The sequence below is a fragment of the Gracilinanus agilis genome, chromosome 6 (genome assembly GCF_016433145.1).
Source record: "Gracilinanus agilis isolate LMUSP501 chromosome 6, AgileGrace, whole genome shotgun sequence".
NCBI classification, from domain to species: Eukaryota; Metazoa; Chordata; class Mammalia; order Didelphimorphia; family Didelphidae; genus Gracilinanus; species Gracilinanus agilis.
In genome coordinates, this window is record NC_058135.1 from 121572190 (window position 1) to 121599668 (window position 27479).

General features: G+C 35.1%; 1 protein-coding gene across 4 annotated transcripts in view; it reads left to right on the plus strand.

The window, feature by feature from the left end:
* Nucleotides 1–27479, plus strand: part of LRBA (LPS responsive beige-like anchor protein) — a 686065-nt gene that overhangs the window by 56470 nt on the left and 602116 nt on the right. For all 4 annotated transcript variants that reach the window (XM_044680734.1, XM_044680732.1, XM_044680733.1 and 1 more), the window contains exons 2-3: nucleotides 24496–24727; nucleotides 24937–25037. In XM_044680734.1, coding sequence (XP_044536669.1) covers nucleotides 24496–24727; nucleotides 24937–25037 — 333 coding nt within the window. The remainder of the gene's footprint in view (nucleotides 1–24495; nucleotides 24728–24936; nucleotides 25038–27479) is intronic.

Sequence of the window (27479 nt, forward strand, 5' to 3'; positions counted from 1 at the left end):
TTCATGCTCTTACTTTCCCCTTCACCACCCCCCCACTCCCCCCACCATGGCTGATGTGTGTTTCCACTGGTTTTAACATATGTCATTGATTTACCTATTTCCAAATCATTGATAGTTGCATTGGTGTGGTAGTTTCGAGTCTACATCCCCAATCATGTCCGCATCAACCCATGTGTTCAAGTGGTTGTTTTTCTTCTGTGTTTCCACTCCTGTAGTTCTTTGCCTGAATGTGGGTAGCGTTCTTTACCATAAATCCCTCAGAATTGTCCTGGGTCATTGCATTGCTGCTAGTACAGAAGTCCATTATGTTTGGTTTTACCCCAGTGTATCAGCCTCTGTGTACAATGTTCTTTTGGCTCTGCTCCTTTCACTCTGCATCAATTCCTTGAGGTCTTTCCATGCTATTTTTTAAAACATTTATTAATATTCATTTTTAACATGGTTACATGATTCATGCTCCTACTTTCCCCTTAACCCCCCCCCCCCCGCTCTCCCCCCACCCATGGCCGATGCACATTTCCACTGGTTGTAACATGTGTCCTTGTTCAGGACCTATTTCCAAATTGTTGTTAGTTGCATTGGTGTGGTGGTTTTGAGTCTACATCCCCAATCATGTCCGCCTCAACCCATGCGTTCAAGCAATTGTTTATCTTCTATGTTTCCTCTCCTGCAGTCCTTCCTCTGAATGTGGGTAGCATCTTTACCATAAATCCCTCAGAGCTGTCCTGTGTCATTGCATTGCTGCTAGTACAGAAGTCTATGACATTCGATTTTACCACAGTATATCAGTCTCTGTGTACAATGTTCTTCTGGCTCTGCTCCTTTCGCTCTGCATCAGTTCCCGGAGGTCTCTCCAGTTCGCCTGGAACTCCTGCAGTTTATTATTCCTTTTAGCACAATAGTATTCCATCACCAGCATATACCACAGTTTGTTCAGCCATTCCCCAATTGAAGGACATACCCTCCTTTTCCAGTTCTTTGCCACCACAAAAAGCGCAGCTATAAATATTTTCGTACAAGTTTGTTTATCTATGATCTCTTTGGGGTATAAACCCAACAATGGTATGGCTGGATCAAAGGACAGGCATTCTCATGCTATTTTGTTTTGATAGGACTTTTATCCCATTCTTTGACCTTGTTGACCCTGACTTGGGTATATGAAAGTAGCAGCATTATCCTGCCAGAATATGTATCATTTAATAACTTTCATATAGTTATGGTTTGTTTTCTAGAGTGATTAGTCCAATTCACAGCTCTACCAATAGTGTCAGTATGCTTGCCTTCCCACAGACCCTCTTACATTGATCATTTTTGTCTCTTATCATCTTTTCCAATCTGTTGGATGTGAAATGAAACTTTAATTTTGCTTTAATTTGCATTCTTTTATTAGTGATCTGTAAAATTAATTTGTTCATATATTTGATAGTTTTTAGCAGGTACTAAAGGCTTGAGGCAGCTAGGTGACTGAGTGGATACAGTACTTGGGTCTGGAGTCAGAAAGATATGAGTTCAAACCCAGCTTCAGACACCTAGCTGGGTGATCCTGGGCAAGTCATTTAAGCCTGTTTGCCTCAGTTTCCTCATCTGTAAAATAAGCTGGAGAAGGAAATAGCCAGTACTTTATTTTTCTCAAGAAAACCCCAAAAGGGGTCATGAAGTGTCAGACTGATTGAAAAAACACTTTAAAACAACTAATAAATGCATATTGGCTTGATTTCTTTTTCAAATTGCCTGTTCATATCCTTTTATTATTTATTCCATTGGGGTATGGCTTTTGTTCTTATTCATATCAATTTCCAAATATTGTGACAATCAGACTTTTGTAATTCAGTTTTTGTGCAAAAAAATTAATTTTATGCCATTGGAAGTATCTTATATTTTATAATCATTTTTATGTTTTGATTCAAATTTTTGCACAATTAGTTGTTTCTAACAGAAAGTTAACTTACAGTTTGAATAAGTGAAATCTCTCATACTTCTATTCAAGTGTTGTATGTCTTTTTTAAAAATATTATACTGTGAGAAATAACTCATAAATCCTGTTTCTATATCTTAAATTGATGTTAAACAAGATACTGTTGTATGAAGGACCTTAGACCATACACTCCATATATTTTGTCACTAATTATTCTTGAGGTGATTGCATTTTAAAAATAATAATTTTGTATTTTGATTTTTCTTTGAAATGAAATTTATTGCCTTCAAATGGTAAAGCATCACATTTAAGAAAATGACTGCTAGTCCTTTGGTTATATGGTCACCAACCCTTGAGAAATGTGATACATATTTAATTCATTGTATGTGTTCTATGATTTTAAGCAGATATAAAGTCACAATAAGGTACCAAAATAGTAATTTGAATATGGTATGTGCAGTATTTAGTTATCTCTTTACATGCTTTCATGTATAGTTTCAGAGTAACTTGAGTGGACTTCCCCTTTACTGTCACCTGATGACAGATTTCTGATTTTTAAAAAATATGTCACTGCCATAAATCACTAGTTTCCTAGATTGCACTAGCAAGCTATTAAAGAAGATGGCAATATTTACTGTGGATAAATGCAAATTTAAAAAGGTTCTGTATAACATGGTTTAAATGATTTATTAGCTTTCAGTGTACACATGTGAATCTGATATGATGTAATATATTTAGAAATGTTCATTTCTGATATGGTGTTTTAAATTTGCATGGTTTTCTGTAATGTAACCATTAAGTCTTATTATAAAGACTATACATTAAACCATATTTAAGTTGAATATATATTCAATTTTTTCTAGGAAAATATATACAGGCTAAGAGGCTAAAAATGCAGGTATTTTCTTTTTTGGAGAGAGATAAACTAAACATGTATATTTTCATTTGACTCGAAATATATGTATATAATTTTCCTTTGTATCAAATTTTCAAATAGTGACACTTTGTTATAGTATTGTCTGCCATATTAGTAGGTGAGAACCTTTGACTCAAGAGCTGCATCTCTCTAATGGAAATTTTCTAAAAGTGTAGTACTTCAATTTAAAAAAAAAAAATCTCTTACCTTCTGTCTTAGAATCAATACTATGTATTGATTCCAAGGCATAAGAGTGGTAAGGGCTAGGCAATGGGGGTCAGGTGACTTGCCCAGGGTCACACAGATGGGAAGTGTCTGAGGCCAGATTTGAACCTAGGACCTCCTGTCTCTAAACCTGGCTCTCAATCCACTGAGTTATCCGACTGTTCCCTGTAATACTTTAATGTTAAACTTTTATACAAATAGAAAAACATGTATGTATAGACACATAAACATAGGTTCATAGTTACAATGTTGATGCGGACTTCACAGGATTGTGTAGCATAAGAGATTTAGAGCTAGAAGGGATTATAAATGCCTTTGAGTAAAACCCCCTTTATTTTTCAAATAAGGAAACTGAGGCTCAGGGAGATTAAGTAATTTGTCTACGTCAAATAGAGCATCAGAAACAGAATTCACATATGTATCTTTTTTTTCTACTGTTTCATACTGCTATTATAAACAATCCTTTCATCATGGTTACCTATTAAATAAGTTGATTAATGGGTTGTTATTAGCTGTGTACCATTAGATTATATGAAATCAACCAAATATTAAGTACTTTCTCTGTGACAGATTTTAAGGATAAATATAAAATGCCCAGTTACTTCCTTTCTTCCCTACCTCTCCACTTCCTATTAGAGAAGGCATCATTTGACACAAATATATTTGTATATATAAAACAATGTCTTGCTTATTTCTGTTTATCAGTTCTTTTTCTGGAGGTGGATATACACAAGGCAATCTTCAAACAATATTTCTCTTGCTCTATATTATGTTCTCTTGGTTCTGCTCATTTCACTCTTCCCAATTTTATGTAAATCTTTTCATGTTTTTCCAAAATTAACCTGTATGTCATTTCTTAATTTGTAGTAGTATGCCATCACAATCATATGCTACAACTTGTTTAGTCATTTTTTGGTTTATCGGCATCCCTTCAATTTCCACTTCTTTGCCACCACAAAGAGAACTGCTATAAATGTTTTAGAACATATAGTTCTTTTCCTTTTCCTTTAATCATCTTAGGAAATAAACCTAAGAGTGGTAGTGCTGGATCAAAAGGTATACCATAGGTTTATAACTCTTTGAGCATAATTCCAGATTGCTTTCTAAAATGGTTGGATATTGTCATAGTTCTACCAATAGTGCATTTTCCATATCCCCTCCAATATTTATCATTTTGCACTTTCCTCATTTTAGCAAATTTCATAGATATGAGATGATATCTCAGAGTTGTTTTGATGTGCATTTCTCTATTTAGTAATGATTTAGAACATTTTTTTTCATATGGTTATTTATAGCTTTGATATCTTCATCTTAAAATTGTCTCTTCATATTTTTTTTATCATTTATCAATTGGGAATGGCTCATATTTTTATGTATTAGACAACGTTCTCTGTGTTTTTGACATGAGACCCCTGTCTAAGAAACTGTCTATAAATTTTTTTTCCCCCAACTTACTGATTTCATTTTAGTTTTGCTTACGTTAGTTTTATTTGTACAAAGTCTTTATAATTAAATGTATTCATTTTACATTTCACAATGCTTTTGTTCTCTTATTTATCCATAAGTCTGATAGGTAATATGTTCATTCTTTTTAATAGCTTCCTTTTTTTTTTGCCTGTCATGTGTCCATTTTGAATTTTTCTTAGTAAATCATGTAAGATATTGGTGTTTTTTCTAGTTTCTGCTAGAACACTTTAAGTTTTTTGAACAATTTTTGCCAAATAGTGAATTCTTATCCCTCAAACTGTGATCTTTACTTTTGCCAAACACAAGGTTACTATAATCTTTTACAACTGTTTGTTGTAGATCTTTTCTGTTTGACTAATCTACTTTTCTCTTTCTTAGCTAGTTCCAGATAGTTTTGATAACTACTGCTTTATGGTATAGTTCAAAATTTGATACTGCTAGACCTCCTTCCTTTGCATTTTTCTTTTAGATTGCAGGGAAGCAAAAATGAATAGATTTTTCTGGAATGTGTTGGCAATCATCTTGGTTTTCTTGATCTATGATATTCCCCAAAACTTAACTGAGTAAACTGGACCTTAGGTTTTCTTAGGGTTGATTTCCCACCTTTTGTCCCTAATGAGCCTCACTGTTTCATGTAGAGCCCATGATAACAGATCTCAACATCATATTATTAGTGTACTTGTATTTATCATTGTGCTCAGGAAGAGAAACTTCTTTTTAGTTTCTCTGTCCACCGACTCTGTTGCAGTGTGAGGGAAAAGTTCAGATAATCCTGGTGAAGGACATTGATGTATATTGGATCTCTTCCTAGGTGATGATCTCCTTCTGACCAGTTTCAAGGTTAGGGATAAAAACTTTGATGAGTTGGATAATCCAGTACTACATACTCTATTCCTGGGTTACCTGGTCAATTACATTGATGAAGTTAGTAACAGCTATAGTGAATGAGCATGACAAACTTTATTCAGTTTTCCTATACTGTGCTGTAGGCCAGCAAGTGTTGTCTGCCTTCATTAGCTACAAAGGATTGTTATACTGGAAACTGGTATAGCAAAATAAAATACTTTCTCTTTCTTCATGTCACCTTAGGAAAATATCTTTTTTTTCTTGGTAAAAAAAGGACTTGATATTGTTTGGCAATGACTAGTTAGGATGGATTTCCACTGGATCCCCTCTATATAAATTCATAGAGAATTCTGAAGGGCTAAATACTGATCCTTAAGAGCTCATAATGTAGCTTTCTGTATTATACTAGAGTGGGCTAATTTTGGGTCTTTTGCTATGTTAGTAATCTAGTTGATTATGTCTACCAGCCTCTTATCTGAATGGGGCAGGGACCTTAGGTTTGGGTCTACTTCCCCCGAGTTGGGTTTCATGGTAAATTTTTACCAGCACCACCTTAGCAATATTACTTTTTTTATGAACTCAATGTTTTGGTAGCCATTCTTCAAACTGTCTCTCAAAGGGGATGTCATTTTGATTACAATATTTGCTCTGACCAATTAATTTTTCAGTCAGCAAGCATTTATTTTTTCTGTTTTGTCCCCTTACACAGTTGGGTGATAGGATGTTGCTGCAGAGATCTAGTGTATCAAATTAATTTCCTTTAAGGAATTTGATTCCCTCCCTGTTGCTGACCATCAACATCCCCTATCTCTCCCTGAGCATTGTTGTTGTGTCTGATTCTTTATGATTCCATTTTTTTTTGCAAAGATATTGAAATGGGCCATTTCTTTCTTCAGCTTATTTTTACAGATGAGGAAACTGAGACAGAAAGGGTTAAGTGACTTGCCTAGGTTCACATAGCCAGTAAGTATCCAAGGCCAGATTTGAACTCAGCAAGATGAGTCTTCCTGACTCCAGGCCTTGCAATTTTTGCCATATAGCTGCATATGTTACAGTAGATCCCCATATTTTTATTGGGTAAATATGCAACATTTCCTGTCCAAAGCACCTAATTAGAGAAAAGTGTGGTCTCCATTTGGAGCATCTAATTGATTTAACTAATTTTGTAAAAGTAAACTCCCTGAGAACTTCTAGGTGAATAGAACTCAGTTGAATAGTTCTCTTTTGGCTCTACTGGACCACATCTTAGCATCTGTTGTTCAAGGATCCATCAAGTTGCTGTTTAAATTTCTCTTTCAACTTCCCCAGTTCTTTTGTCGTGAAAACCCCTTATCTACCCGTTTTATGTTGGAAATTCCAAGAGAGCAGAAATGCAACAATATAATTTTTTAATCAATAAAAACTTGCTTTCTCTCCTTCCCAAACTTCTTACTGTTGCAAAAGAAAGAAAAAGAAAACTCTTGTAGTAAATATGTGCAATCAAGGAAAGCAAATTCCCACAAGAGTAAGTAGCATATTTTGTTATATACCTTTTGGAATTGTGGTTGGTCATCTTGATTAGGGTTCTTTAGTCTTTCAGAATTGTTGTCTACAATATTGTTATTACTGTATTTGTGACTTTCTTAGCACCAGTTGCCAAGTCTCATCCTTACTTTCCTCAGTCTTTTGTGATATGTCCTTAATATCAGTGAGGGGCAATAAAACCTCTGAGTTATAGGCTATGCTTCCTGCCAATGGTCTGTTGATTCTGTTCTTGACTCCATCTTCATTACCTCATTTACTTGTGCTGTTTACCAACTTCAGCAGCTGTCCCTCTGTACAGAGAGATCTTTCTGTGGCTGATGAATGAACTGAGCCAACTGATGTGCATTTTTTTTTTTTTTGGCAATTCAGATTGTCCGTGATAGTTAACAGAAACCATTATTGTTACTGTTAAATCAATGGTTAACAGGGAATGCATGATAGACCCAGTGCCTTCTTTACCTTGCCTGTCAGCCTCCTCTGTCACTCACTGAACTAACTGCTCAAACATCATTAAGTGCCTTTCCTCGTCCATTGAGAGGATTCTCAATACACTACCAGAAAGCCCCTTTTTACAGGGTTCTATATTTTTATTGCCCATTCCCCACCTCAGTCATGATACCTTCTTGTTCCTCATGGGTTAGACCTGTCTGAGACTGTATCCCTCATAATTTGAATTAACTGTAACATTAATAGGCCATTCCAGATTTAAGAAAAAGGTTACTATATTCAGAAAAGCTATAGCATTTAGCCAAGTGTACAGCAAGATCAATCTTTTCTATACTAAAAATAAACCTGGTCATCAGGGAAAAGACTTAGAGGCCATGCAATTTGAGGCTGAAATTCACCTAGAATTCACCTAGACCTGTGTTTTTAATGCCCTTATGTGACCAAGAAATTACATGGAAATAGAGGCTACCAGGAAGATGTATTAACTTCATTAAGACTGGAGTTTTAGTATTCTGGGCCATGGAAGTTTTGGAAACATCTTCCTTCACTTTTGGGGAAAGAACTAGCTTAATTTCAATGTAAAATGCTTTTGAAAAAGCTTTTGAACAGCTAGTATTACAGAATCTTCGAGTCTTGAAATGAGAGAGACAGAAGTTACCTTAATTCAGTTCTAGGACCTGAATTCAAAAAAGGAGCTGAGAAAGGTATAGCTAGACAGATACGGGGAGAACGAGTATAGAGCAGTTCTATGAAAACCCAGGAAAGAAAAAGTGTATGAGAGGGCCATACTGTCAAATATAGTCAAGAAGAATAAAGACTGAATAAAGACCAGAGGATTCTGAAATTAAGAGATGGTTGGTGTATTTCTAGGTAATTTCCCCCCACAATCTTGAATATGTTAAATCTTTTTTTAGATAGGCATATTTGGTATAATGTAAGATTAAAAATTAATATCCAGCCACAGTTGGGAGAGAAGAGAGAGAGGGGATAGGGTTTGTTGTGTTCCTCACAACAGGTTACAGCAAACTTCTTTGATACAATGTAAGCAAGCAACTTGGGGACGAAGGGAAAAGGATGCTGGGTTATGTAGTTCAGGGGTAAAAAATTTCTATTTACACAGTACCCAAAATCTCTCTTGTAAGTTCTCTTCTCTCTACAGTCTTTTATTGATCTCACCTAGGAAGTATGAGACTTTCAGATTTTTAGGTTTTCCTACCTGATAGCTATTCATTTTTCTTTCTTAAATCTAATAACTAAATCGTTAGTTTTTGATAGCTCTTATCTTGTTCTTTTCTAAAATAAATCTTTGACAGCTTTTGGTAGATACAATACATACAAATATCTGAAAGAAAGTTGCTGAAATTTTACATTTTTTCTTTCATCCTTTGTACACTTACCCTTTTTGTTATCCATATGTATTGTACTAAAAGAATACATGTGTAATTTTGTGCCTTAAATGCTAAAGTCACAGAAAAAATAAGTAAAAGTCAAAGAGGTACATCATAAAAGAGAAAGAAATAATCTGTCACTTTATTTTCCCCTTTATGAGTGATATGGCCCTCATAAATAGGGTAATTGGGAGGGCATAGAACAGAGGGTGGGAAATGTAGTTCAGGAAAGAGAATAGAAGTTCTCAGGGCAAAGGGAAGGATGGACTACAAGATGGAATAGTCATAAGTTTAGGGAGTTGGGTAAAATTCACAGAGTAGTAAAAAGGCTTGAGAACAACTCAAATAGAGTAAGAAGCATTTCAACACAATTTGGATAAAGGCATGGCCATGATGTCACAAGATGGAGTATCTGGGGTTCTACTGATCAGGGAGGCAAGAAATTCTATAGTAGAACCTGCAAAGTAGTCATGTAGAGACAGCAGGGGAGAGACACAGGAGTCTGCAAGCACTGATCTGGCATCCCATACCAATCAGTGGAAAGATAAAGTTAAAATGGTTTTACAATATGGAAGTGGGTATTTGATTATAATATGTTATAATGCCATTGTCAAACCTTGTTTTTAAGGTAATTTTGTGTATTGCACTATTGTCATTTAGTAAATGATAATTTATTAAGCGCTTACTATATGCAGGCCATGTACTAAGCTATTACCACATTTCAGCTAATTCTTTAAAACTTTCCTTCCAGTTAATAGCTTCTGGTTTGTTAGCAAATAATATTAGGAGATTTATTTGAGTTTTTTACTTATCTGGAGAAGCACTGTATCTTGTTTAAAAAAAGCAAAGGACTGGGAATCAGGGTATCTATGTTTTAGTTCTAGATTTGTGGCCTGAGTCATGCCACTTAAAATCATTTGTACATTTTCTCAAGTTCTCTGGGATACATATAATAATTTCTAGATTTTTTTTTTGTGGGGATCAATTATAATGATGGAGTACAAGCATTATCTCAATATAAAATTCCATTTTATTGTTGTTCTTGAAGCCATCCAGTTCAGGCTTTTTCTAAAAAAGTATCCTTTCTACAAAACACCTGACCATCCCTTTCATAACATATCTGATTTGGAAGATCTCAGATGAGGAGGAAGCCACAACCTTATGTTATATTTAAATTAATAGCTCTAGGTTTTTATTTTCCATAAAGTTTATTAATAATCACTTAAAAGAGAGAAAGCAGATATATTGAGATTTAAGCCTAATCTAACTAACTCTGACCATGTGTTTCTCCACATGGCTACCTTGTTTAGCCATGGTCCTTTCCCACTGCATCCAAGGGAATAGAGAGAATGGGCGTGTCTTGGCCTACATCTTTATCCTTTCTCTTGAACTCAGACTCATAACCTTTAGTTCTGGGTCATGTTCTGTAAAAAAGATGGGGGCACCAGGGATGTTAAAATATAATCTAAATGGTTGTGGGTACACACACTGGGTTGAAGGAGAGACAGGACCAGGATAGGGAGACCAGAGTACACAGCTAAGCTGCTGCTAACTGACAAAAGGCTGTTGGCCAACTGTCACCCAGCTCACCACTAGGCCAGTCTTTGTAACCAGCAGGCAAGGTAAAAGGTTTTAACAGTTTTAATTATGTTCAACTAAAATAAAGGTGGGATAGGGAATTCTACACTAAAACCTAAAGGGCAAAACCACAGGGCAAGGGGAGGACTTGTCTACACTAATTTTAATCTTAGTGACCTAAACAGGCAGGGCCCAAAGAAACAGCACTGGAGTCTCTGGGAGGCTGCTTCAAACCTAGTTCCAGCCAGGTTTGACCAGCACAGCTAATGGGTCTGAGGGTGGCTTTGGGGTTCTCACGGTAATCCACAGATGATCACAGGATGCCAAAAGCCAAGGTGGTCCAACGTACCCAAGTAGAGAGAGTGTGCTTGAGATGCTGTCTATCAGGTCCCAAACTCCTCCTTCACTTGGTGCTGCTCTGAAGGTCTTGTCCACTTGTTAGAAACCACCACCACTCAGGATCCCAGGGAATCAGGATGCAGGTCTGAGATCTCTCAGGGCTAGCAACAGTTTGTGCCAACCACTAATGAAGTCTCTCTCAGAGCACAAGCCCACTTCCTGCTCCTTCATTCCATCTTGGAAAATGCTCCAGTCCTTCCTGCTAGATCCATCCATAATACTTCATTAATTACTAACTAATCTTCCTCACAACAGTCCCTAGGGCTCTTCACTTGTGACCTGTTTGGAGTGTTCACATGACATCCAGCCACACAATGAGGTGGGGATGAGCTGGGAGGAGGAACAGATTCTAGCTAAACAATCCCCCCTGTGATCCCATTAGGAGAGGAGCATGTTGAAATCTCCCATATTTACATGCCTAGTCTCCCCAATGAATTATTTCATATAACCAGCTTATACCTCTAAAGATCTTCTGGCTAGAGGTACATAGAATATTGCACTTTACAAAGGGGAAATTACAACAATTTGGGCATAAGAGGGAAATAAAAGAGAAAGAAAAGAAAAATTGAGAGACGCATTGACAAAACACCGATTAGGAGGCATTCCCCTTTGGCATAAGAGTTTACGTAAGTATGTTTAACCCCCTTCAGTTCAGTTCATTATATATCAAAATTCATTCTGGATCTTTTGATGCAGTGTGTGGATTCTGCAGGCATCCTTATGACACCTTCTCTAAAAGATCCGTTTCCTTGATTTGGGGTGTTGACAAGTATTTTTTCCTATAATTTCTCCAGAAGATTTTAAACCTAGGATTTTAGGATAATTTTACAATCACCTCTGAGGAGGGTGTTGACCAGTACCAGAATCACCCTGGGATACATGGTTGAATTATGAGGTATATGAATCAATTATTAAAAGAAAACCCCAAACCCAAAAAATATCCCAAATAAAAGAGCAAAAATTAAATTCTAGATGAAATAAAGATAAAAATAAAAAATAAAAATCTTATGTATATAAAATTCTGAGTAAAAAACAGAATAAATCTGTAACAGGTCCTTGAATAACCAGCAAGGCCCAATTAAAGTGCTTTATGTCCCACAAGTCTGTAGGACAATTGCAGCAATATAGCACTTTACCCATCAGCAGCCAGGACTACAGAAAATTGCCAAACTATAAAGGAGGAGGGACTAGGTTCTGAGATATAAAGGAAGTATAATTCCCTGGTCTGATTTTACCTTCAATCTCAGAGATAGGAGAGTCAAAATGAAAGCCAAACTAAGGTACTTGTAGGCAGTCTGGCACGAAGGAGTCCTGTGTCTGAAGTTGTCAAACAGCCACTTCCTCGAACCTCAAAACAAGTCCTCTGTCTTGGTGCAGATTCTCATCAATCCCACAGAGATTATTGGTCTCCTTGACCTTGTGCTTCTTGGCACTGTGCAGTGGCTCTTTTGTGATTCCCTTCTTCTGAAATCAGACACAATTATTAGTAAAGGTCCCATAATTTTTAACAATCAGTGGCAGGTTTCCATAGTCTAAAGCTTTTGGGTATGCATTTATATTAGGGATAATAGATATTGTAAATTTATCCTTCAAGATCAAAAACGTTAATACTGATTCCATGTACTTCAAGTACAAAAAATAAGAAAAAAAGAAAAAAAATCAAATATCCTATTGCAAATATAAAGAAAAACAATAATTTATTTCTGCCTTAGATAAAGGTGTGGTAGGAGCAGATGTGTTATATGTGGTAGGAGTGATAACATAAGGGAAAATTAGGTAAGTTTTTTCTTAAAAACATTTGAAAACTTAGAGGACTAATGTTTAATCTGTTAAAGTACCTTTCTGATTGGTACATTAAAAAAACATTTTAGATATGAAGGGCTGGGGTTCTAGCTTTGGGCTTTGGACTGCAGATGACCATCATGGCCAAAAGTGCCATTGAAAAGTTGTGCTCAACAAAATCAACTATATTCTTTTCTTTCTTTTTTTTTAAACACCCTAACCTCCATTGTAGAATCAGTACTGTGTATTGGTTCTAAGGCAGAAGAGTGGTAAGGGCCAGGCAATGGGGGTTAAGTGACTTGCATATAATTATACAGCTATGGAAGTGTCTGATTTGAACCAAGGTCCTCTGGACTCTAGTCCTGGCTCTCAATGCACTGAACCACCTTCTAGTCAACTATATTTTAAATGAACATTCCTTCTTTTCTCCTAAATGCCCTCTAGCTAAGTAAAACTCCTTTTGTTAACTGTTAGATGAGTTATGAGTGTCTCATTTTGTTGCAGTATGGAACTTGTGCTGACTAACTAGCAAGATGGAAGGGAGCATTGGTTTGGTTAAGGAGAGGTGAATTTTTTTAAGTTGGGAACAGACCTGGAGGAAACTCCTAATTGCTTTCATTGCCTCAAGTCTCTTTCCATTTCCATCTACTTTCAAAGGGGTAATATATTTTAAGTGAAAGTCTAATCTTGCTTCACTCCAACTTCTTAAACTCCAGGTACTCCTTATTGCCTTTAAGATAAAATATAAACTCCTATCTTGGCTTATCAGAGTCCTTCGTGCTGTGATCCCATTTTCTTTGCAGCCTCACTATACATTAATTGAGGTCAAGCCAAAGTGCCCTCTTTTCTTTTTGTCACCCATGTCCATTTCCTGTCTCTATGCCTTTGGAATGACCATTTTCAGTGTCTGGAATGCACTACAAGACTGGTCAAGCACTATTTTCTGTACAAAATATTATCTTGTCCCTCAGGTTGCCAGTGCTTTCTCTCCTTAACTTTCTCATATTTGCCCACCTCTTATTTATTCTATATATTTTGGTTTTATGTTTATATATGTACAAGTCTCCCTGATAGTGTAAGAGGGAAATTTTAGATATTATATAGATATATATTTCAGGTGTGGCCACCAGTAATCAATAATTCAGATTGATTCCATATTTAAATAGACCCAAGTCAGGATGGGTTTTTATGGTAGTTTATTTACAATTAGGAAGGTAAAAGGTAGGGAAATAGAGAGAGAGTCTGGAAAGGCCAAGGTAGGCCAAGGAAGTCAGCCTAACTTACCCACGTGACAATTCAGAGTAGAAGCTGCCTGAGGTTTCAGCTGAGATCCTTCAGCACCAAGTTCAAAGTGGGAACTCCCTCAACAGGAAGTTGCCAACATACTTGAAGAGATAGTGTCTTTCATCACTTCCTGGGGGTCCACCTCTAATTCAAGTGGACGAATGGCAGCCTCAACACTGATTTGGACTGCCCAAAGGGCAGTCCCTTGTTCTTGATTTGTTACTTATTGTCACGTGTGGGTAACTCATTTCCCCTCCCCACTAAGGGAGGTGGGGATGACTTTATCTCTGGTGGCTAGAGTTTTAACTATGAATGGGCTTGAGCTAATTGCATTTACACAATAGAGAATGTAAGCACCTGGAAAGATATAATTTCTTTTTGTGTCCCTGATGTAGTGTTTACACTGTGAAAGAAAAAAAAAAGAAAACACAACCCTAACTACTAAGTATACTATTACAAAGTGAATTCTGTATTTTTGTTACACAACAGAAACCTTAATGCTATACTTTTCTACCCATTTTCCAGTCTTTAAGAAAAATTCTTTGTTTATAAAGTATTTATGCTTTTTTTTACTTTACAACAATTTTCTCCAAAACCATATCTAACCAAAATTATACCTATAGACCTAGTGCTTCCCCCCAAAATTGTTAATTTACTGTTTTTTTCCATAGTAATTGGTTCATTTGCATTAAAAATGGCATACTTGGAGAGATTATTTTCTGCTAGACTTTTAAAATGAACTTTAGGTGTAATGTAGAGTGGATAAAGCTATTGCCAGCCTATTGCAATTTGCTTTGATTTAAAAATGCACTCAGTATATGAATCTCAAAAAATTTTTTAAAAATCTCATTGTACATATGTATATTTTTGTATATTTTTGTATATTTTTTATGACACATATATAGAAAAATATTCCATTTTCATGCCTGTTATAGTAGGCCCAGCTTGAACATGCTCATGTTTTGAGAAGCTTTTAAGGCCATTCAAAGCCATCAAAACAACTCTAACTTGGATTAATTGGGGTTCTGATCTTGGTAAATGTTCTGTCAAGCATTTTCTCTCAAGGAAGAGATGGCATGTTTATCAGTTAAAGAGGACATCAAACTAGAAAGGATGAGAGCTAATACAGTCAGGACTGGTTATAATGTTGGGCCAAATCTAATCCAGTGAAATTTTACATGGAACAGTGTAAAGCTTTATTCTTGAGTTAGGAAAATCATTTGGATAAATATAAGTTAGATATTGGGAGCGGCTGTGTATTATTTTTTGGCTGGAAAATATATGTGGGTTTTAATGCACTCTAAGCCCAACTTAAATTTCAGTGAGCATTTTTAAAGTAAGGCAGCTTCTTAGCTCACCAGATACAGTGCTAGGCCTTGAGTTAGGAAGACCTGAATTCAAATGTCTCAGTTACATATTAGCTCTATGATCTATACTAACTTCTGTTGTTTTGATTCACTGGAGAAGGAAATGACAAATAACTCCAGTATTGTTGCCAAGAAAAACTCATTGGGTCATGAGAGTTGGACACAACTGATGGACTGAACAACAAGCATTTTCATTTATTTATTAATTTAGTTCCTTCATCCAAGTCATTGTTGCTGGTTTTTTAATAGAATTTATTTACGAGTATCTCTTCCATCTTCTCCTCATATCATAGAAGTCACCCATCAAACAAATATGTTTTTATAGATTATCTATTTCATGTTTCCATTTTCAGTTCATTCTCTGAAGTGACACTCACAAGTTATTCTTCAAATATTAAATCTATAGATGTATAGTGTTCTCAACAAGTGTTTTAAAAATATTAATTGCTTGCTCTGTTGAGTGAGAATAGAAAAAGAATAATGAGATTTTCCCTACCCTGAAAGACCTTATTTTCTGCTTGGGAAATAATATAATTTATTTGAGAATACAAAATATTCATACAAACTAAGTCCTTTGGGTGGAGGGGTCAGAGAAGTTGTTAACAATTGGTCATACTAATGGTGATGGTTTGTATCAGCAGTATGAAACAATTTGGGAAGGCCTACTATAGGAAGGTAGCCTGTGAACTAAATCTTCAGTAGGCCTCAGGATTCCAAGAGGAAGAGGTTTGGAGATCGTCCTTTTTTTGATTTGGCAGTCTGTAAAAACTAATCTAGTCTTTGTCACAGTATACAGAGTAAAAGAGTTGATAAACATTCTCCTTTGCTTCTGTTCAGACATTTGGAGTATCATGCCTTATTCTGGTGGGAAATATGGTGGGAAAATGCCCATAGAAGGGGTTAGAGGTACCAGGATATTAAGGGTCTCAAGATTGTTGCAAATGAAAAGTACTGAAGCTCGAGGACAGCTAGGGAGCCAGTGGATTGAGGGGCCAGGTCTGGAGATGGGGTGACGGGGGTTCAAATGAGTTGAAATTTGGCCTCTGATACTTCCCTAGCTGTGTGACCCTGGACTGGTCACTCAGTCCACATCACCTAGTCCTTACCACTCTTATGCCTTGGAACCAGTACTCACTGTTGATTGTAAGAAAGAAGGTATGGGTTTATTAGGAAGGAAAAAAGGAAGTCCTGGGGCTCTTTCATTCAGAATTGAGAAGATTTAAGGAGGTCTGTTGCTATCTTCAAGTATTTGAATACTTGTCATTTGTCCTTTGGAAGAATGATTATTATTGTTATTTGATTTTGCCCTGAGGTTGAAGCTAAGAAGGAGTGGGGGATGGAGGACTTTGCTGAAAGGCAGATTTAAATTTGTTCTAATAAAACATTTCTTAACAATTAGAGATATTCCAAAGTGAATGGGTTGTTTTGGCAGGCATTAGCTTCCCCCTCATGGAAGTTTTTAATTAATGGTAACAAATATGGAAATATATTTTATATGATAGCACATGTATAATCAATATGAAATTGCTTACTGTCTCAGGGAGGCAAGTGGAGAGGAAGGGAAAGAGGGAGAGAATTTAGAACTCAAAATATTAGAAAATGAATGCCAATATTTTTTGTGTGTAATTGGAAAAAAATTAAGAAGTTAAAAAATATAAAAAATAAAGTTATGAATACCTGTGGTATGAAAGAAGCATTGTGGCTTAGTTCATGGAATGCTGGGCTTTGGAGTAAGGATGCTTTGGGTTCAAATATTGCTTTAGACAGTTATTAGCTTTGTGACTATAGGACTCTCTTATCCTCAGTTTCCTTATTTGTACAACTCAAGATAATAATACTTATAGTACCTACCTCATAGTGTTGTAAGATTCAAATATCTAGTTATGCATTTTAGAAACCTTAAAGTACCATATAAATGTCTACTGTTATTTGTTGTAGAAGGAATTCTTATTTAGGTGAAAGCTGAAAAGCTTGGCTTTCCAATCTGAATCCTGAGATTCATATCTCCAGGGAAGATGTTGAACCTGATCTATGTACAGAATTTAATAGATGCAAATTCTAAGCTATAATGGTGTAGTATTGCTGTCATAGTTTTATAATTTAAGATCCCATTCTTCTTTTAGAAAGTGTTGCTTTTGTCTCCTTAGTCTTTTTGGTTTTGTTAGACTTCATGGAAACACGTATCAGGTAAAAATGAGGCTAGCCTTTTTACTTAGAGCCTCATAAAGGATTGGTGCCCATAAATGAAATCAACTGAGGGAGCTTAAGACAGATTGGTCAACAGATGTGAAAATGTCAGTCCACTTTGGAGAAAGCCATTATAATTATCTTTTAGAAAACTTGTTACTCCTAAAATTGTTTCAAATGTAAAAGTCCTACTTCAATTCTTCATCATTGTGTGGAGGCGATTCAAGTTTTTGGATGCTATGCCATGATGCAAACTGTTGGAATTTCTATTACACTAGAATGACTTCCCTTAGGGTCTTACCAATATATTGTGCTTCCCTCATCCCACAGGAACCTAACTAAGCACAGCAGGCTTATCATCCCACCTTCCCTATTAATTTGATCCATCTGGGTCTTATTTTACTCATCAGTAAAAGAATGTTGGTGGTGGTAGTTTGGACCTGATGATTGTTAAGATCTTTTCTGTCTAGAAATCTATGCTTTTCTGATTAATAGACCAGACACTTCATTTTTGGCCGTGACTACCCATGATTCTTCATTTCTTCAAAATACAAAACTGAGGGGCAGCTGGATAGCTCAGTGGATTGAGAACCAGGCCTAGAGACAGGAGGTCCTAGGTTCAAATCTGGCCTCAGACACTTCCTAGCTGTGTGACCCTGGACAAGTCACTTGACCCCCATTGCCTACCCTTACCACTCTTCTGCCTTGGAGCCAATACACAGTATTGACTCCAGGACAGAAGGTAAGGGTTTAAAAAAAAAAAAACACAAAACAAAACTGAGCTCAGTCCTGTCTTGTCTTTTTATGCTAATCAAAATGTTATTCCAGAGATATGTAAATTAACAAGTATTTATTTAGTGTCCATTATCTCATAGGGTACTAACTATGCTTGGTGCTGAGGATACAAATAAAAAGAACAACTCAATCCCTGTTCCCAAGGTGTTTACATTCTCATGAGAGAGACAATTACATACCCCAAAGTACATAGAATAATGCATATTTATATACTTGTACCCACAAAATTGTTACAAATATTTAAGACTAAGAGTTTTATCCAGTGATTAAATAATCAAAAGTTGTGAACAGTTTACAAAAGAAGAATTGCAGAATTTCAATATTTAGGTAAAATATTGGTCCAAATCACTTATAATAAGAGAAATGCAAATAAAAAAAATTCAGAGGCTTCACATCACACCCAGGAAATTGGGCAAAAAAATGATATTGGGGCGTTTATGTGGCACAATGGGAAAAGTCCAGCCCTGGGTCAGGAGGACCTGGAGTCAAATCTGGCTTCAGACATTTCCTAGCTATATGGGCAAATTACTTAACCGTAATTACCCAGCTCTTGCTACTCTTTCATCTTCAAATTGATACTAAGACAGAAGATAAGGGTTTTAAAAAAAAGAAAGGAAAAAAATGAGATGGAAATAATGTTACAGGTTCTGTGGGCAAATAAGGACACATTTTGGTGTTTCTATGAATTATGATTTTGCCCTCTACCTCTTACTCAGTGATGGTGACAGAGAAGTTAGAAAGTGGAGCAGAGAGTTACGCATCCTTTTGAGTCAGCCTAGCAGAACCAAAGGCTTCAGTTAAATTTAAGTATGACTTCACATAGTTTCACTGGTTTCTTTCATATTCCAATTAAAATCTCACCCTCTGTGGGAATCTTTCCCCAACCCCTTAATTCTATTTCCTTCCCTTTCAATTATTAACTATATATTCTATATGTAGCTTATTTGTACATACTTGTTTGTTTGTTGTCACCTCCATTAGATTTCGAGCTCTATGATGATAGATTGTCTTTTACCTTTCCAAGTATCCCCATTGCTTAGCACAGTGCCTGGCACCTACTATTATGTTTATTATTATATACCATTATGTTTATTATTATTTGTTATATTTCATAAATGCTTATTGAGTAATCCATTGTTCCTATTTTCTTATGGCATAAAGCCAGAATATTGCAGAATTTCTTAAACAAGATATATCATCATTCCTATTAAGCATGTAGGAAATGCCAAATGGTTGAAGGAAGCTGATTAAAAAAAAAATCCAACAAAAAAACCACCCTTACCTTTTGCCTTAGAATTTATACTAAGTATTTGTTCCAGGGCAGAAGAAGTAAGGGCTAGGAAATGGGGGTTAAGTGACTTGCCCAGGGTCATACAGCTAAGAAGTGTCTGATGTCAGATTTCAACCCTGGACCTTCTCATCTTTCTTTCTTTCTAGAAAGGGCCTGGCTTTCTTTCTATCTATTGAGCCACCTAGCTGAGGAAGCCGATACTGGTAGTTGGGTTCTGTGTCAGTACACATACCTAATATAGAAGCTCCAAACGGGCCCAGAGGTGAAAAGAAGACTGGACTAGTAATGATATATTGATTCTCCTTCAAGCAAAGGCCTGCTTTTATTTATTCTATTTTTAACAGCAATATTTTTATATTTGTACTATATGGATATAAGTTGTACACTATACCAATCCTTGAAGGAGTATTAAAGTTGAAGGTGGTCACCTAAAGAGCAATGGAAAGGTACCTGATGGAAATGGTTAGGCTTTAACATGTTATGAATGAGGAAATAAGGAATTGTACAATATGAACAGTGTAAAGGATTTCATTAGCCACAATGAAAAGAACAGCAGAGAGAGAGAGAGAGAGAGAGAGAGAGAGAGAGAGAGAGAGAGAGAGAGAGAGAAGGAGAGAAGACAAGACTGCTGAATAGTTTGCTTGTATTTGGTCAATATCAGGAAAACTAGCATATTGCTAGTATTTGGAAGGATTGTACCCTATGGAAAAATTATGGGAGAAAATGGACAAAAGTTACACAGAAAAGCAGGAATAGAAGAGTTGCAATTTGTGTCATTGGTAGGAGTTTCCATATTGATAAAATTTCAAATAGATTGAAATATCTAAGTCTGAAAAGATAGCTATACAAGGACTCTTGAAAAAGTTGAAAATGGACTTACAGTATAGATAGGCCTTCTTGAAAATAGATATATTTTTAAAAATTGAAAAGAGAATCAGTTTTGGAAGGGACCTTATGTATAGTGATAATATAGCCCAGTATCTTCATTTTAAAGGATGGTAAGTTGTATAGTGGTTGAACTTCTTGCCCAAGTTCTCAAACCTAATTATCTACAAAGCCAGATTGAGATCTACTAAATCGATTATAGTACACCTCCTATTCTCTAACATTCTTTTCTTCAAGTTAGGGAAAATATAATAAGCCTGCAGTCAAAGCACCAAAGAAAAATATTTTGAGTGGCAGATTATGATTTAATTTTTAGTTGTTGGATGTCAGTTTGAGGTGTCATTTGAAGAGGAAATAATTTCTCTTCATTACTGATGCTTATGAAATTAAAAACCAGATCATCTTTAATGAATTAGTCTTGGCTGAAATTATTTTGTGAATATTACTTTGAAAAGAAAAAAATATTTCCCATTTTAAGTTTCTAATGTAAAATTGGTGATTATGTACTTGAATTCTTTGAATAAGCTATTAAAAATTTCTGTAGTCTTGAATATTAAACTATAACTTGTAGAAGGATAATGGTAAGCTACTCTGTAGGTTGCTATAAAGATTGTTTATGAAGTTTAGGCTTAGATCTAAAGTATGCTGAATTGGATGGTTTTGAAAAATGTATCATACAGCAAAGGAGACCAAATCATGGTAAAGTGCAGAGAAAGACTATACATCAGTTTCCAGGCTACATTATTCAAAAAAATACAACCATAAAAAAGGTAATAAGATTACATTTTCACATTTCATGGCTAGTAAGGTGCATTAGACTGCTCAGATATTCATAACTTACTGTGACATTTGGGAAGATTACATTTTGTGGTGCACAGCCATTACTACAGCTCAGATAATAACTAGCCAATGCTTGAACCTGGATTATGATCCCTGTCATTGGGAACAAATTTTGTTTTGAAGGTTGATCAGTTTCAAATAACTATTAGAAAGGGTTAACATGACATACTGTAGACTCCGTGCATGCTTTTATATATAATAAGTATGCATACATATAGTATATCAAATATGCCATACATTTGTGTGTGCTAATATCCTCCATCAATTTTCTTCCTGAAAGGCACATTTTAAAATACTTTAAGCAATGGAGAAATATTTAAAATATTTGCCTTGACACTCCACTAGGAATGTAAACTTAATTTGAAAGCTGGTGAAATACACACACGTGCACACACAAATATAGTAAATTAGTTTGGAAAATTAATTCTGTTGCTTTTTGGGTGATTACTGATGAAAGTACATAGGGTTCTAAAAGAAGAATTGGTGTTGGTAATGTTAAGGTGAAGGTAAGGTCTCTTTAACTTAGTTGCAACTAGAGGAGTTTTATGTGATAGATTTATTATGTTTTTGAACACAATTTTTAGAAATTGTTTGAACCATCTCTAGATTTTGCTGTTGCCAATAAAATATACTTGTTGTAGAATACTAGTAGTTGCTTTTAAATTTAGATTTGTTGAGTGGCCTATCTAATTGAAAACCATTGTCTTTTGAAGAAGTTTCAGAATGGAATCGATTCATTAGGCATCAACATGGAGGTTATTTCTTATCTGTCTTTTTGAAGAAATGTCAATGATGAATTTCTCTTGACTTTTTCTATCTAATGACTTTCAGACTTTTTAATTCCTTTTAATTCTATTTCTACCCCACCATATCCCCCAATTTTATAGGACAATATTATATAATTTTTTCTTTTTCTCTTGTTAACTTTTTTGTCAGTTTCTTTACAATACTTCTACTGCTAGACCTCAGTAAATTCTGTTTGAGAATACTTCTGCTTTCCTGAAGTTTCAACTTGCTGCATTCTCTTTTTGTGCTTCATTCATTACTATCTATAGCTTAAAAGTGCTTTAAATCAGAAGTTTAGGTCATGTTAAAATAAACTAGTACCTTACTTTTTAGATGCTATAATTAAAACAAAGATCACTTCCAACAAGGACTAATAAAAAGTTTTAGATGCTTAGTATGTTTTTTAGAAAAACTGTCCACAAATTAATATTAATAGGAATGTAATGAAATGTAGCAATTTAATAACTGATTTAAACTTTCTCTTTTTTTGTATGTTTGGAAGAGACCAATGTTTAACATAACTGTAAACATTATCATGTTAGACTAAATTTTATTAACATTTTTCATTTGAAATTTGATATAGATAACTTTAAAGTAATTTAAACTTTGCATCTTGTCTTTTTTGTCTTTTTAAATTTTAATTTTACCTCAGTAACATGTAAAAAAATTTTTTAATGGTTGCTTTAAAAATTTTGATGTAGATTATATGTGTAATCATGCAAACCATTTCCATATTAGCCATATTGCAAAAGAAAATACATAACAAAAACTCTTAAGAATAACAAAGAAAGGAGAAAAAGCATGTTTCAATCTATATTCTACATCATACAGTTCATGACATTGTGTATTGTGGTGTGGAGTATGTGTCTAATTTGCATAATAAAACATTTTCAGAATTTACTAAGAAGACATAAGGGGGATATTGATAGAATCACAAGTTAGGTTTTTTTATTTTAGTTTTTTAAAATAAAAAAACCTTGCCAGAATTCTGTCTTAGAATCAATGCTAAGTATCTGTTCTAAGGCAGGAGAGTTGTAAGGGCTTAGGCATTTGGGGTTAAGTGACTTGCTTAGGATCATATAGCTAGGAAGTTTCTGAGGCTAGATTGAACTCAGGACCACCTGTCCCTGGGCCTGGCTCTTTTGCTCTCATAGGTTAGTTTTAAAATGATAATTTCATAATCATTTTCAGTTCAGCTCATACCAACATTTTATTTTATATTTTTTGTCTATAGGCTGTTGTAAAAATTTATAAAGCCAATTTATAACAATTAAGCTGGTGTTTATATACCCTTTAAGTTTTGCAAAGCACTTCATACTCATTTTCTCATTTGATCCTCATAATAACCCTATGATGTAGGTATAGTTTTTTCGTTGTTTTTCAGTTATGCCTGACTCTTTGTGACTCTCATTTGGGGTTTTCATGGGAAAGATACTGAAGCAGTTTGCCATTTCCTTCTCCAGCTCATTTTACAGATGAGGAAAGTGAGGCAAGCAGTTAAATAACTTGCTTAGGGTCACTCTAGTAAGTAACTCTAGTAACACTCTAGTAAGTAAGGCTAGATTTGATCTCAGAGAAATGGGTCTTCCTGACTTCAGGTCTAGCACTCTATCTACTGTGCCACTTAGCAACCAGGTGTAGGTATGAAGGATGATATTATTTATATTTAAAGCTAAGGAAACTGAGGCACATATGTATCTTGTATGTATGTATCTTATTTAGTGTTATAAGGTATCATAGGTGGGATATGAACACAGATCTTCCTCATCATGTCTTACATTTTACTACTCTGCCTTTGATGATAGAAAGTGATATTTAATTATAACGATGGAAACAAAGAAGTTTGAGTGCAAAGTACATAATATTTTAAAGATATTATAATATATTTTATGCCCTGCAATGTCACTAGAAGTAAAATTTTACCTATCTTTTTTATTTTTCTCAGCCCTAGTTAAGTTGCTTTTCCTTAATAGGCATTTAAAAATGTTCCTTGTATATTTGAATAAAAATACTTATCAAATCCATCATTTTTAAAAATAGTGTCTGAGACATTTCAGCTCTAGTTTTTAAATGGTTAGTACATTTAGTAGGCTGCTGTGTTAGATATTAAACACTTTATAATATAACAGTTTAGAAGAGTCTAGTGAAAAGATTTCTTTTTTTTTTTTTTTTAAACAGATTGGGGGATTTGGATTTTTTAAAAGCCTTTTGAGAAAGAGACAATACAAAGGGAGATTTTGAAGATGAGAGAAGGAAGGGGAGATGGGGGGAAGAGAAGAGAAAGAATGATTAAGGTTGCACTCTGCTATAGCATAAAGGAAGGGATGGGATCTAGGATACCTATAAAAGGGCTTGTCCTTGTCCTCCTCATTGACTTAACTTTTGTGATCATAACCTTTCCTATAGTTTACTAATGAGATAAGAAAGATGCATGTACTCATTCACTAGTGAGGTAAAGGGAATTAACATACACGTGTGTGTGTATGCGTGTGTGTGTGTGTGTGTGTGTGTGTGTGTGTGTGTGTGTGTGTGTACACAGTTAAGTAACTTTCCTTTCTCTCCACTTTTGGAAGCTGGTTGGTGGACAGTTTGATTTGGAAATGAACTTTATCATCCAGGAAGGTGAAAGTATTATCTGCATGGTGGATCTTTTGGATAAATGTGACATCACTTGCCAAGCAGAAGTATGGAGTATGTTTACTGCCATTCTGAAAAAGAGCATAAGAAATCTTCAGGCATGTACTGAAGTAGGTCTTGTTGAACAAGTACTCAGAAGAATCGACAAAGTCGACAACATGATTGCAGGTATGACTTCCTTTGCCAGCAAAATATTTTTCAGAAATGAATTAAAGTAGATATTTGAAATGATGGTTTCCACCCCTCCCCTAACCCCCATTCATTTTTATGTTTTAATTGCTTGGTCAGTAAATTCATTACAGTTGTTAAGTTTGTCTTGTTTTGGGGAAAAATAAATATATGATACTGTAAAAATTATTCTTTTCTTCTGTCCTTAGATCTTTTAGTTGATATGTTGGGAGTTCTGGCTACCTACAATTTGACTGTACGGGAACTGAAGCTCTTCTTCAGTAAACTTCAAGGAGAAAAAGGCCAATGGGTAAAATATTTAGTTTTCACTTTTTAAATTGTTATTTGATAGTTTTTGATAGTTGCATATTTTTCTTAAATGTTAATTTTGAAAATAATGGAAACAAACACCTCAAGCAAGTGTCTTCAGATAGTTTTCCTTTATTTGGATTCCTGTTTGTTCTCTGCTTTCTGTTCCTTTTATCTTCTTTGTACCTCCAATATTAACTCATTCAGGAAAGTAACAGGAATAAAGACTCTGCCACCATCTGAATTTCTTCTGCCCTCTACTATGAAGTGAAACCAGGAGGGAAACAAAATTTCACAGTTAAAGTCCTGTGGAGATCTCTTTATCATCTCTGATAAGAACAGTTTAGTTGATAAGGAAATAAGGACAGGACAAGGGAGTTGTCTTTTACCTCATGCTTCCAGTTCTGGCTCCAGGAGCATGGAGTTTATTATATATATATTTCAAGACTCATTTCACACAAAAGAACCCCCTGCCCCGAAACTTTGCGTTTGTGCAGAAACACAAATTATGTCACATCAAAGCACAATAAAGTTATAGTTTTACAAAGAATTTTCTTACGAAGATAATGTCGGATGAGAAACAGTCTCAAGGTTAAAAATGAGCCTCACTTTATCTAAAAGTTATTTTTCCTGAGCTTGCCACTCTGTGACCTTGGGATGCCTGGAGCAGTTAGAGAGATATACCCACAGCTTCAGCTTTACTCTGCTGAGTGAAAAAAGGCTGTTAACTCATTAAGTGCTGGTTTACTAAGAACTTAAAGTTTTCCTAGAAGGCTATAATGTTTTTCAATAAGAAAAGGTGTGGATCTTAAAAGGGGTCAAAAGAGGAGTCTCAGATTTTTATCTATTCTCTTATTGGCTTCCCACAAAGCCCATTGCTAGAATTATGGACAGAAGATGGATTCAAAATGGTCTTCTTTCATTGACATTCCTCATCCCTCCTTAGTAGTACATCCCTTTTCCCTGTCTCTACTCCCAATCGCCATATTGAAAGAAAAAATTAGTCAGAGTATATGGAAGTGATTCATGAAAGAAATGTATGCCTCTCAGAAGAGAGCAGTTGAATTTAAGGTTAAGCAAGATTGGAGACAAACCCATTTCTTTTTCATTCTCTTATCAAGCACCATTGACTATCTAAACATTGGTTGATTGAATGATTGTGTATGTATTTTCCCTATAGTTTTTTTGGTGCCTTGTCAGATAGTTGAGGTAGATGATTTACAAGAAACTATATTGTTCCTTAGGAGTCTTATTTTCCAGACTCAAGACTGGGGACATTGCTCCTTGAAAAACTTTTCTTAGATGATAATCAGAAGGGTCAGAACCTTACCTGAAATGGACAAATTAGTAAGGTTAGCCAGGGATATAAATGTTTTCCTTTGATTGCAATAAGAAACTAAATGTCTTAGTGTTTCTCTTTGAAATTGCATTTCATTTGGACTGTATGTATCTTGTATGTACACACTTATTCGCATGTTCTCTCTCCTATTGGAATGATGGTTCCTTGAGGGCAAGGACCATATTTTTTTCTTCCGTTTATCCCCAGTATTTAGCACAGTGTCTGGCACACTGTATTAAGCACATCGTAAGTGCTTAATAAATGTTTGTTGATAGATTTTGTGTGAAAGAAAATATCTTCTTAAAATTCTTTTACTGGGAAATGCTTATCATTTCATAAGATTTTTTGAAAGTCACTTTAGCTAGTTCCATAAGAGACTATCTGTATATTATAAATGAGTAATTGTTAAAAGTTATTTATTACTTCTTTAAAGAAAGAAGTTGTAGGAGAAACATCTTAAATATTGATTTATTCCAAGTGTAGAAATTACTACATTCTGCTCTTCTTCTTATCTGCATAATCCTTTGAATTTGATATTGCCATAAAAATGCAATGCCTTAAATGAAATGAGGTATTGATAATTGCAGATATTTAATGGGGAAGTGAGTTATAAAAGGTGCTTTAATACTTAAGAATATAATCTTTACTCAGATTTTCACTTTCTGCCTTTTTATCTAAAGGGGTGTTGAGGTGATCTTAATATGATAACAATCACTTGACTACTTTTAAAAATGCTAATCAGTGATTTCTTAAATAATTTGATCCAATTAAATCAGACTTTTTAACCTTTCAAAAGGAAAGTTCACATGAAACACATCCATCTTCTTAGTTTGTACTTTGAAGGAAAGATTGAGCACATTTCATTAGACGATGGGATCCTATCTTTAGAAGTTTGGGTGTAAGGAACCTTTGAGAACTTGCAGTCCTGGCTAGACCCTTCATTTTTTAGATGAAGAACTGATTCCTTGAGAAGTTAAGTGACTTGCTGTAACACAGTTATTAATTGACAAAGCTGTGATTCTAACCCAAGTTCTCTGATTTAAAATTGAGCTCTCTTTCCTTTGTACTTTATCACCTATAGGTCATTATTCTTTTTAGCACCTT